Raw genomic sequence first — 13,188 nt, forward strand, 5'->3', positions numbered from 1 at the left:
ATGCGTATGGTATAGGTTATCTTATTGAGAAGCGGGGTATACAAATGAAACCAGTGGTTTCTTATGGAAACTAAACAGCACGTTTTATTGGCCTCAGCGTCTCATGTCCTTAAAAGGTCATGACTATTCTACATTTAGCTTTACTACAAAGATTGTAGGTGTTTACCTTGGGCGTAAACTTGTCTGATGAACAACATGTATTTCTCAATACCCGTTTTATAAAGACTCGTGTGGTTATGTGTCACACATGTGCTTATAGTGACTTTTTTAATGCCTTAAAAACGCGTCCAAAACACCCCTGGGCCAATTTGACCGCGTGGATATAATTTGTCCCAGGTGGCAAATTCAAACCAGTGAAAAATGTTTGGCATTTAAACGCAGCAATATAAAGGTGACAAACAATGGTGAGTGTTACCACATTTTGAAATTCCATGAATAAAACCCAGGATGAACGTGCGGGCTTTGGATTGGCGTCCAGTCTGTAACTTGGCATTGCACCAGGGGATTTTAATATAACTTGGCACAAATATGTGTCGCGTGCAAGACCCGTGTCTGTACGTCAAAGGTCAAGGTCACAAGGGTCATTGGTCAATGTCACGTAATGCTACTGTTCACTTAACTTGTTGGACGTCTTTAAGCTTTTAAACAACAACCGTTCGAATGTCAGTTCTTTATTGTTCCAGTTCTTTCTAAGTATAATAATCAAGTCTAAGTACAGCGTGACATTTAAGGTAATCCCGCATCTTAACTGCCGTCCATTAAGGACCCAAGGCCGCTTTCTTGCCTTCTCTAACCCAACTGTTTTTACATACAAAATCATCTCTCTTAAGTACTACCTTTTTGTATAAATATGACAGCTTTACAACCCAAGGAATACACGTTTTTTGTAATTAACATGACCATTTTGTACATTTGTACCAGGTCGGCTGTCAACCACTTCCATATTCAAATGACAATCAAATATGCCCTACATTACTAAACATACAGTATGTAGACACATATCCATTTAATTAAATCTTAATTATATCTTAACTATAACGTTTTTTAACGTATTACGTCACATCAAACTTTCGTGTCATTTGGCTTACCCAGGCTGTAACATGGCCATGCATAGAGGGATTTAAAATTAACTTGGCACAAATGTTCACATAAATGACCCTGTCGGTCAGTATTTGACATGGTAACGTCACACGTCTTGTAGAAGAAGAATCGCGGTATTTACATGGTTTCCAGTTGCTTACATTGCCTTTGTTTAGAAACAGGTTCGTAAATATATTATGTATACGCACGAGCATTTAATGTATGTGGACATCAACTGTAATCACTGTAAAATCATAGAAGTTTAAAGTTTTCACTGAAGATAATGATTACTTGTTATCTGGCGGGATCAATTCTATTTCCTGATCTACTTACTAATTAGAAACATCCTTGTGATACAATTATATGTTTAATAAGGATTGTCCGTCTGCACTCATTGACCCGGACCTTCAATGACTGAAGTATAAACTTCCTATGCTCATAAACAGTCATGAACGTGCTATATTTAGCTTTATGGCAATACAGGTGTTTACCCTGGGCGTACGTGTTTGTAGATGACGAATAGTCTCTTGTTACAAATGTAGGGCACTATTTGTTTGTCAATATCCAATCGTTTACTCATGTGATATGCGTCTTCTAACCGGGTTATTCGAAATGAAACCATTGTACATAACTTGGCTATTGACAAACGGCATTGAAAATGATAAATGGAAGCATTCTTATATGGAAATTTTAATATAAAAACAGATCTATATTTTTATGAATAATAAACACGTCCTATAATGTGGCTGCCAACTCCTCCAAATAGGAAGTCCTGTATGACATGATGACAGCTGTTACACACCTGATCAAGGGCTCTGAAAACAAACACTGAAATAAATACGGGTGTAAAAATATACATATACCTGGTGCAACACATCATATTTAACCAACAACAGACCGATCAGCAATGGTCTTATATAAAAGGTATGCTTGCCTCGCTGTAACATAAGACACGGTATAATGTGTTCTTTTGACAGTTAAATGTAACGACTGTTTGAAAACACTCAAGATTGAATGTTATCTCTTTGGTTTGCCTCACAAAACTCCATCAACCAAATTTGGCTTCCGCGCTATTAGTAGTTCATGTTCACTGTGAAGGCCGCTATAAGTTGACACAAATTGCATTCTGGCCTGATTCTTTTCTTAAGCAGGTGCAGATCCAGAGTTCGATGTAAGAGGCGGCGAGACTCAAGGGCGTAAAGTTTTTCGCACCTACCTCTAAATCGAAATTTATTTATTTATATAGTGTTTTAAGTGTTGACAGGTGTGTAGGGTGGGGGTACCTCTTTTTCTCCTATATTGAAATAAATAGTGAACTTTGGCATTTTATTATTTATTATTTGTTTTGTTTTTTTGTGGGGGGGGGGGGTTCTATCTTCGGACGAATCTTCAACCTTTTGGATAAGAAACATAATTATAAACCTCTAGACTAACTCAGCCACACAGCTTAGCATTTGAGATCGTTGATATCAGCGATGGCGACGGATGCGCTGCCCTCAATCCTGTTTCCGGCGGAGTCTGTGCAGTGGCACATGGAGCCGAGGCACTGATAGACCTGGTAGTTTCCGTTTAAACGGCACGTGTGGATACGCCCCATCAGGCCCATAGTCGCGTACGAGTCCTTGTCACGTGCACACTCTGTAGGTATAGTGGGGGTCATTTACGTTTCATATAATATTTAACATTTATGCAAGAAGAGAAAGGAGCGACGGGCAGTTGTAAGGCTACGCCACAGCAGGCCTATAGACGCATGTAAATATCGTCGACACGAGCACACTCTACAGTATGTGGGGACATTTGCAATGTGTCAAAGTATTAAACAAATAAATTATTCGGTTCGCACGTGTGCACGTGTTACGAGCGCCTTCAAATTTGGTCATTTTTATGCCCCCGAAGGTGGGCATTTTAAAATCGCACCGTCCGTCCGTCCGTCCGTGTGTCCGGCTCAATCACTCGTGTCCGGGCTGTAACTTTCCCTTGTATGGACAGATTTTAAAATAACTTGTCACATGTGTTCGGCATACCAAGATGACGTGTCGCATTCAAAACCCGTGTCCCAACCTCTAAGGTCAAGGTCACACTTAGTGTTTATTCACAATGGAATGCTGCATATAAGGACATAGAGTATAGGTTGTCGTGTCCGGGCTGTAACTTTCCCTTGTATGGACAGATTTTAAAATAACTTGCCACATGTGCTTGACATACCAAGACGACGTGTCGCGTACAAGAGCCGTGTCCCTACCTCTAAGGTCAAGGTCACACTTAGTGTTTATTCACAGTGGAATGCTGCATATAAGGACATAGATTGTAGGTTGTCGTGTCCGGGCTGTAACTTTCCCTTTTATGGACAGATTTTATAATAACTTGCCACATGTGGTCGACATACCAAGACGACGTGTCGCGTGCAAGAAGCGTGTCCCTACCTCTAAGGTCAAGGTCACATTTAGGTGTTTATCCACAATAGCTTGCCACATGTGTTCGGCATTACAAGACGACGTGTCGCGTGCAAGACCCGTGTCCCTACCTCTTAGGTCAAGGTCACACTTAGTGTTTATTCACAATGGAATGCTGCATATAAGGACATAGAGTATAGGTTGTCGTGTCCGGGCTGTAACTTTCCCTTGTATGGACAGGTTATAAAATAACTTGCCACATGTGTTTGACATATCAAGACAACGTGCCGGGTGCAAGACCCGTGTCACTATTTCTTAGGTCAAGGTCACACTTAGTGTTTATTCACAATGGAATGCTGCGTATAAGGACATAAGAGTATAGGTAGTGTCCGGGCTGTAACTTTCCCTTGTATGGATAGAATTTAGAATAACATGCCACATGTGTTCGACATACCAAGACGACGTGTCCCGTGCAAGAACCGTGTCCCTACCTCTAAGGTCAAGGTCACACTTAGGTGTTTATTCACAATGGGGTGCTGCATATAAGGATACAGAGTATTGGTTGTTATGTCCGGGCTGTAACTTTTTCTTGTATGGACAGATTTTAAAATAACTTGCCACATGTGTTCGACATACCAAGACGACGTGTCACGTGCAAGACCCATGTTCCTACCTCTAAGGTGAAAGGTACACTTATTGTTTATTCACAATGGAATGCTGAATATAAGGACATAAGAATGTAGGTTGTCAGTATGGGTGGTATTTTTATGTTCAGAGGCAATTTAAAATAACTTGCCATATGTATTTGTTTGATCTTTAACTTTTCACGTACTGACCTTGTTCATAGGTCAATGTCACATTCGAGGGCATTCGTCACATTCTGTGACAGCTCTCGTTTAATTACTAAAATGCTTGGGCTATATGAATGTTATAGAAATATGGCGTAAATCAATAACTACCACTAAATTCATCATTCGTAATAGACAGTTGAGGCTTATATTTGCCAGGTATCTGTATGTTGCCGTCAAAAATGACTTAATTTGATAAAATAGAGCAAATCCTTTTAAAGGTAGGCTTGTCGACTTACGACACGTGACATGCATCTTCTGGGAAATAGGTGCAGAATAACCTTCAATCTTGGTACCATCTTTTCTTACGCAATAACATCTGAAATGGAAGACAACTACAAAGTAGAAATAAGTCTTAATAATAAAGTAAATGCGACAATATTGCCAATAAATTGGAAATGAGAGGAGTACAGTCACATTGCAAATCTTTAACGGTAATTATTCTCATTTCTAAGAAATATTTTACTGAAATTCAAAACAAACAATCATCTGTGTTTAGCTTTTAGTATAAAGCGAAATTATTCCTTATTGACAAGAATCAAATGTATGGCTAAAAAATTACTAATTATTTTGCTGAAATTGGATAATAATAGACCTTATGTCATGACGACTCACAGCATATTGACCGAGTGTTTAAAGATTCACTCTTACTCCCAAATAAGTTTTACCACATTAAACAATATTGTTTTAATATTCCATAAAGAATGAATAAATGTCGAAAACAACGATTCTTATGAAGGATACCGAGTTAAATTTGGAAGAAATGAGCATAAAACATGGTATTTTTACCTTAAGGCTTATGAGACTAAAGTAGATCACATTAAATCTTTTTACATTCACCAATCATTTAATATTTTTTGCGTTGTCTGCTATTAAGTACACAGTTACAATCTTGTTATCAGTAACAAATATTTTCCATAAATGCATTATTTAATAAGTAGTTTAAGGTGTATCCTCAAAATTGATGTTTGTTATACATGAGTATGTATTGATTTTGAATAAGAGTGTCAGTTTAATCAGAGAGAGAGAGGGGGGGGGGGGGAGGAGGGAGGGAGAGAGAGAGAGAGGGGGGGGGGGGGGGAGAGAGGGGCGCTTGTCCGTTGCCGTTTTCTTGTGTGTCACCAAAATGCGATTTCAGACCAAACCCTGATGTAACTTTCGAATGACTCACTCGGATCCCTGGCACTGCCTGGGCGTGTACATGCCGTCTGCGTCACACTCCGGAACGAACGTCCCCAGCAGGCCGCTCGACTGGGCAGACGTTAACTCCTTGGCGCATGCGCCTGAAGACGGAAGTGAACATGAAAAGTGGTCGTTCGATTTATGTGTGGCATTTTTTCATCGGACTATACAGGAACAATGCCCATTAAAATTGCATTGTGCATGTTTTCCATTTGTGAACAGTTTGATGACAGCAGAGATAATACCGAAAGACGGCGGTACAAAGCTGCGTTATTTACACGCTGGCATGTATTTCTTTATCGTTCGTTTGAGGCTCATGTAAACACAGCAGTTTGTTAAAGCTATGTACCAAAACGGTTTAATCCTAAACTTTTAAATTGTCACAAAGGCATCCAGTCTTTCTGTACAGAATTGTCGCTTTAAAAGATAAGGTGTATTATGTTCGACCGAGGAATGTCAAACACAATACTTCCACTCCCAATGCGCAGTTTGATGCTCATCAACCGATAATTCATTTCAATTATTTTCTACAAAGGGAACATGTTTTTATGAATAACAAATAAATCACACTGGCTATGAAATTTGAGGATTTTCAGTGCTATTAAGGTGTTTGAATTCCTTTAGGAATAATTTTCATCAAACTTTAATATCACATCAGCATGCGAGCATCCAGAAAGTCTTTTTGCGCGTGATGTTGATCGCAATTATTCTTGAAAGACGCAGGATTTGATGTGCAAGGTTTCCATAAAACTCGGAAAACATCATTGGCGGATACTGCCGGTACACTATTACGCTCCGCTTCGCTTTTACGCGTGTAGTGTAAACATATTAAAGTACCGAGGTTCCAAACAATGGAAAAAAACATATTTGCTGCAGCATGCACTTATCAGAAGCACGATAAATTCACATTTTAGAAATGCTCATTAACAAACACTTGTAAACATGCAACATATTATCTGGTCCCTACAAATCGTTCATTTATTACGATGACCGTAATGTATGGACATATTAGGCACAATTTCCAGGAAAACAATATTGCTGAAAGTTTCCTATTTCAGCATATAAATCAAAGGCATTCCACTGACCGTTTATGACTTGCATTCCGCTAACGATACTGCCTAGCAGCGAGCCGGATGTGGCGGGTGCGGCGGTGGAGGCCTCCATGGGGGCGGCAGTGGTTGTCTTATAGTTGCCATTTGCGTCGCAGTAGAACAACTTTCCGACCAGTCCGCTCTTCATGTAGTCGTCAAGGTCACGGGCGCACTCTGAAATGTGGTCTAAGCTATTATTATTTGGTACCAAACAGATAACTCATCATCTAACAGAATGCACATGTTGCCATTACGAGGAACGGTTCTAGACTTTCTGTTCAAACTTGGTGATAACCCCGGTGTTCGTTAATACGAAGACGGGTGGCATCGCTTTGGTAGACGCTCATCAAGTGACTAGTTAATGAAAACGTAGTTAAGGTATCCGACCCAAACACATATAAAATGTGGAAGTCTAGTGACCCCCTGCCCCCATATTAATTTGGTATGATTTGAAAATGATTTTTATGTGCAGAAAAAGAAAATGAAATATTTTTCCTAACCACAAATAATAAAGTTGACCTTCAAATGATATGTAACCCATGAAATTATATCAAGAATTTTGTCCATCATAATTCAATAACTTACGATATACCACCACTATTCTGTAACTTAAATTTTACCGCCACCATTCTGTAAATTACATTTTATCACCGCTATTCTGTAACTTACATTTACCACCACTATTTACCCCCACTATTCTGTAACTTAGATTTTACCACCACTATTCTGTAACTTACATTTTACCACCACTATTCTGTAACTTACATTTTACCACCATTATTCTGTAACTTACATTTTACCACCACTATTCTGTAACTTACGTTTTGCCACCACTATTCTGTAACTTACATTTTACCACCACTATTCTGTAACTTACATTTTACCACCATTATTCTGTTACTTACATTTTACAACCACTATTCTGTTACTTACATTTTACCACCACTATTCTGTAACTTACATTTTACCACCACTATTCTGTAACTTACATTTTACCACCATTATTCTGTTAATTACATTTTACCACCATTATTCTGTAACTTACATTTTACCACCACTATTCTGTAACTTACGTTTACCACCACAAGTCCGTACCTTACGTGTACCACCAGTATTCTGTTAATTACATTTTACCACCATTATTCTGTAACTTACATTTTACCACCATTATTCTGTAACTTACATTTTACCACCATTATTCTGTTACTTACATTTTACAACCACTATTCTGTTACTTACATTTTACCACCACTATTCTGTAACTTACATTTTACCACCACTACTCTGTAACTTACATTTTACCACCATTATTCTGTTAATTACATTTTACCACCATTATTCTTTAACTTACATTTTACCACCACTATTCTGTAACTTACATTTTACCACCATTATTCTGTTAATTACATTTTACCACCATTATTCTGTAACTTACATTTTACCACCATTATTCTGTAACTTACATTTTACCACCACTATTCTGTAAATTTACGTTAAACCTAAATGGTAATGTAACCTGCTTTACACCGCCGGAGTTGTGAGACTTACGGCAGTTCATGGTTGCGAGGGAACCTATGTCTGCCTTGAAGTCCTGGAGTTGCTGTCCCTCACGGTCCACGCAGGTACACCTGCAGAAAAGACAAATGATGTTTAAGTTACATATTTATGAAAGGAAAACCCGGGAGTTATACCAGGGCCGTTTGTACTGTTATGCTTCATGGCAATCATATGCTGCTAAACACTATTAATGTGTAAGTAAATTTTGACTAGACTTCATAAAACTGTTAATAGGCATTTACTACAATGCATGTATATAGGGTTACGTACACGGAACCAAAGCACTGCACAGCGTGGAAGTTTCCGTTGACGTCACAGACGGGCTCAGAGACGCCAATGAGTGGTAGTCCGTTCTGGCGACCACGTTCGATCTCCTCTTTCCGTCGGAGGCATGGCGCCACTGTAAAAAAATGTAGACGACTTGATTCTAGGGCATTTGCAAAAATAATTGTATGTTACTTTCCTAAAAAAGTAAAATGAAGGTAACTTTTCAGGGCACAAGGTATCGCGGCTTTAACAGAAAAATGGCAAAATTGTATGAGAATAGCTATATCTTTCTGGAAATTCCCCCAGCACAATACAGCATTCGGAACTCCTCGGCCATTTTTTCAAAAACAACCTCGGATGTATATGGACGGTTTACATACATAAAAAGTGGTACGTTTAAGTCCGCTGCAAATAGATCGCGTAGTAATCTTATTTAGTAGTTAAAATTTATGACTTAACTCTTGGGAATCGTAATTATGTTTGCAATAATTCACTTCACTGGCAATCAATTTAAACTGAGAGCAATGAATACAACTCTTAAACACTGCATTTAATTAATGCTTTTATTAAAAAAAAATACGGACTACTTCAACAGATGTACCGGCATACATCCGAGGTTGTTTTTGAAAAAATGGCCGAGGAGCTCCGAATGCACAATACAGTTTACTGAATCAATATTGATGAAATGGCAATAACGCAACTGAAGTCTGAAGATACTCACTTGTCGTTGTGTCAGCGGTTTTCGGAATTACTGTAATATAATTAAATCTGGAGTGAGTGTTAAAACTCAAAACATGCGGAAAATATCAAAAATAGCGAAAGAGAAATTCAAAGCAGTATTTCCACAGAAGTTATAGAATAACATATTTTAAGCCGCTGCAGTATTCCGTCATGACGCACGTTCCGATCACTTCATGAACACTTCAATCCCTATATTCAATTCATATCAAATCACTTCAATATATTATGATCAAATTACATTACCTGTTTTCACGCAAGTGCCGGACTCCCGGGAGCATTCTAGCCCCTCTCCACATTCGGAAGTGGCGGGCACACCGAGCAGGAACGTCTGCATGCACACCTGACCTTCAACTGGGGTGGGGGATATATTTATTTATAATTGTTTTTCGAAAATGAATACAATTAAATATTAATGTTTAAATAAAACATTACCGCAGCACATAAAAGATAAATTGCGATATAAATCGAATTAAACGGGTATATGTGTTCGCTTTAAAATAAAGTCCCTATTTCAGGCCACAAGATGTATGTGGAATCAATAAGTCATGTCCATAAGAACAACTAATTCTTTACCCCCAGAAGTACTTACCAAGCTGCGTCATGCAGATGTCGCAGCAGCCACACCAGCCGCCATTTTCGTTCACGCGGCCGACACAGTCTGCTACCGCCGCGCATTTCATCAACGCGCATGCGTTTTCCGGACACGGAATAACCGCCATACTTCCGGCCACGAGTGCGGAGAGAAATAAAAATGTCAACATTATGAAAAATGAGCATAAATCGCTTCTGTAGAAAATCTGCTTGTTGAGTCGATGTTAAATGTTAAGCCTTATATATACTGTGGGAGGGTTTTCCTTGAGAGTGAGGTCAGTGGTGATAAAAGTGACCTTATTTAATTTTAAATAAACACCTTTTATCTTGAACCGTGCTGCATAGTTACTTCGGAAATACACTGTAACGATTTAATCATTAAGTTTCCAATGGGCAAGTCGTTCAACCTGGATACAGAAGAATTTCAGACTGCTTTTCAGTATTTAAACCACGGATTTAATGCAGGACATGTATCTATGTTTCGTTTCCCATAGTAAAGTAGTGGACTGCGGGTCAGAACATTTTGAATACTGTATTTCTATTGGAACAGTACTTGTCCCGAATTGCATAATATCAACAGAATGTTTGTAAAATAAGTTCATTTTGCTTAAGGTGAATTTGATTTGAAGCATGTTCCAATTTCCATACAGCTATTAAAAGTAAATTAAATGGGAGTTTTTCTTGGCGCGCAGATTTTTTTCCATCTCAATCGGTTTGGTAAAGAAACGTGATCTTTCTGTTTCATATATGGGCGTAAACGTTTTGTATTTCGTTTCGGCAACGAACCAAGCCAAATCCACCCCATTTCAAAATTTATTACCGTGCGCATCAACATGATTAGCATCATAAAACATGTTTTGTGCTACTTCATGCTTTATTTAGTTTGTTTTCGCAACATTGAACGTTAAAGTCGATCTTGAAAACTAGTGTAGTCGGTATTTAGGGTGGAGCCGATAGTACGATGATGAAAACGCGATAGTACGATGGTGAAAACGCGATAGTACGATGATGAAAACGCGACAGTAAGATAACGAAAACGCGATAATACGACAGTACGTTGGTGATAATGCGATATACTATCATGATTTCACCATCGTAATGTCGCGTTTTCCACATCGTAGTTTCGTGAGTTCGCGGTTTCATCACCGTAGTAGTGTACTGTCGTGTTTTCATCATCGTACTGTCACGTTTTCATAATCGTACTATCGAGTTTCGCGTTTCAGATGAACACCTTCACAGGCGATGGGTCTATCGGCATTCCGTAGCCTGTTCATTGTATGTTGATGGTACATTGTATTTGAAATTAAACATTGAGAAAGTAAAATGATACGCATGCAAGGTCAGTGCGTGCTGACTTTATTAAGTCACAATCAAGGATGTTTTAAACATGCTCAGACTAAACGTAAACAAGCAGGTATTATTCAATACGCAGTTAAAATATCACGGGGGGATGGGCTTATTTTAATGAAACACGCAAAAGAGCATTATTTTATAAAAAGGAAAATCCCGAAAACTCGTTTGGTGTATTTAAAGATCATTTTTACTTTTAGGTTTTCTTTTACTTCTATCTTTAATGGTGATGTGCAAACCAAGCTAACACACAATGCTAGTACAGCAATGCGCCAATGTAGTGCCAATGTTATATTGTAGTACAACGTTCTGCCGATGTTTTGTTGTAGTACAACGTTGTGCCAATGTACTGGCAATGTTATATTGTAGTACAACAATGCGCCAATGTAGTGCAAATGTTATGTTGTAGTACAACGTTGCGCCAATGTAGTGCCAGTGTTATGTTGTAGTACAACGTTGCGCCCATGTAGTGCAAATGTTATATTGTAGTACAACAATGTGCCAATGGAGTGCCAATGGTATGTTGTAGTACAACAATGTGCCAATGGAGTGCCAATGTTGTGTTGTAGTACAACGTTGCGCCAATGGAGTGCCAATGTTATGTTGTAGTACAACGTTGCGCCCATGTAGTGCCAATGGTATGTAGTCGTACAACGTTGCGCCAATGTAGTGGCAATGGTATGTTTTAGTACAACTTTGTGCCAATGTAGTGCCAATGGTATGTTGTAGTACAACGTTGTACCAATGTAGTGCCACTGGTATGTTGTAGTACAACGTTGTACCAATGTAGTGCCACTGGTATGTTGTAGTACAACGTTGTACCAATGTAGTGCCAATGTAGTGCCACTGGTATGTTGTTGTACAACGTTGTACCAATGAAGTGCCACTGGTATGTTGTAGTACAACGTTGTACCAATGTAGTGCCACTGGTATGTTGTAGTACAACGTTGTACCAATGTAGTGCCAATGTAGTGCCACTGGTATGTTGTAGTACAACGTTGTACCAATGTAGTGCCACTGGTATGTTGTAGTACAACGTTGTACCAATGTAGTGCCACTGGTATGTTGTAGTACAACGTTGTACCAATGTAGTGCCAATGTTACGTAGTTGTACAACGTTGTACCAATGTAGTGCCACTGGTATGTTGTAGTACAACGTTGTACCAATGTAGTGGCACTACATTGGTACAACGTTGTACCAATGTAGTGCCAATGTTACGTAGTTGTACAACGTTGTACCAATGTAGTGCCACTGGTATGTTGTAGTACAACGTTGTACCAATGTAGTGCCAATGTAGTGCCACTGGTATGTTGTTGTACAACGTTGTACCAATGAAGTGCCAATGTAGTGCCACTGGTATGTTGTTGTACAACGTTGTACCAATGAAGTGCCAATGTAGTGCCAATGTTATTTAGTTGTACAACGTTGTGCCAATGTAGTGCCATTGGTATGTTGTAGTAAACGTTGTACCAATGTAGTGCTAATGTTATGTTGTGGTACAACGTTGTGCCAATGTAGTGCCAATGTTATGTTGTAGTGTAAAGTTGTGCTTATGTATTCCCAATGTTACATGTTACATGAAACCTGCTTGTTTATTATCGCAGGTAAGATGTAACATGAAACCTGCTTGTTTATTATCGCAGGTAAGATGTAACATGAAACCTGCTTGTTTATTATTGTCTGTATGGTGTTACATGAAATCAGTTTGTTTATTATAGCAGGTACGATATAACATGAAACCTGCTTGTTTATTATCGCTGGTAAGCTGTTACATGAAACATACTTGTTTTACTGTCTGTAAGGTGTAGTGCCAATGTTATATTGTAGTACAACGTTCTGCCGATGTTTTGTTGTAGTACAACGTTGTGCCAATGTACTGGCAATGTTATATTGTAGTACAACAATGCGCCAATGTAGTGCAAATGTTATGTTGTAGTACAACGTTGCGCCAATGTAGTGCCAGTGTTATGTTGTAGTACAACGTTGCGCCCATGTAGTGCAAATGTTATATTGTAGTACAACAATGTGCCAATGGAGTGCCAATGGTATGTTGTAGTACAACAATGTGCCAATGGAGTGCCAATGTT

At 38.8% G+C, this 13,188-nt stretch overlaps 1 protein-coding gene across 1 annotated transcript; it reads right to left on the bottom strand.

Annotated features, from left to right (window-relative positions):
• Positions 1 to 1,760: 1,760 nt before the first annotated feature.
• LOC128236116 (equistatin-like) lies at positions 1,761 to 9,994 on the bottom strand. Its single transcript, XM_052950974.1, has 10 exons — positions 9,749 to 9,994; positions 9,403 to 9,510; positions 9,140 to 9,169; positions 8,422 to 8,551; positions 8,143 to 8,222; positions 6,589 to 6,768; positions 5,493 to 5,604; positions 4,561 to 4,640; positions 2,503 to 2,718; positions 1,761 to 1,895 (listed from the first exon to the last, which is right to left on the bottom strand). Exons 1-9 carry the CDS (start codon positions 9,918 to 9,920, stop codon positions 2,528 to 2,530), a joined length of 1,083 nt encoding a protein of 360 aa, XP_052806934.1. The 5' UTR covers positions 9,921 to 9,994; the 3' UTR covers positions 1,761 to 1,895; positions 2,503 to 2,527.
• Positions 9,995 to 13,188: the final 3,194 nt, after the last annotated feature.

This window comes from Mya arenaria, chromosome 5 (assembly GCF_026914265.1).
Source record: "Mya arenaria isolate MELC-2E11 chromosome 5, ASM2691426v1".
Classification (NCBI taxonomy): domain Eukaryota; kingdom Metazoa; phylum Mollusca; class Bivalvia; order Myida; family Myidae; genus Mya; species Mya arenaria.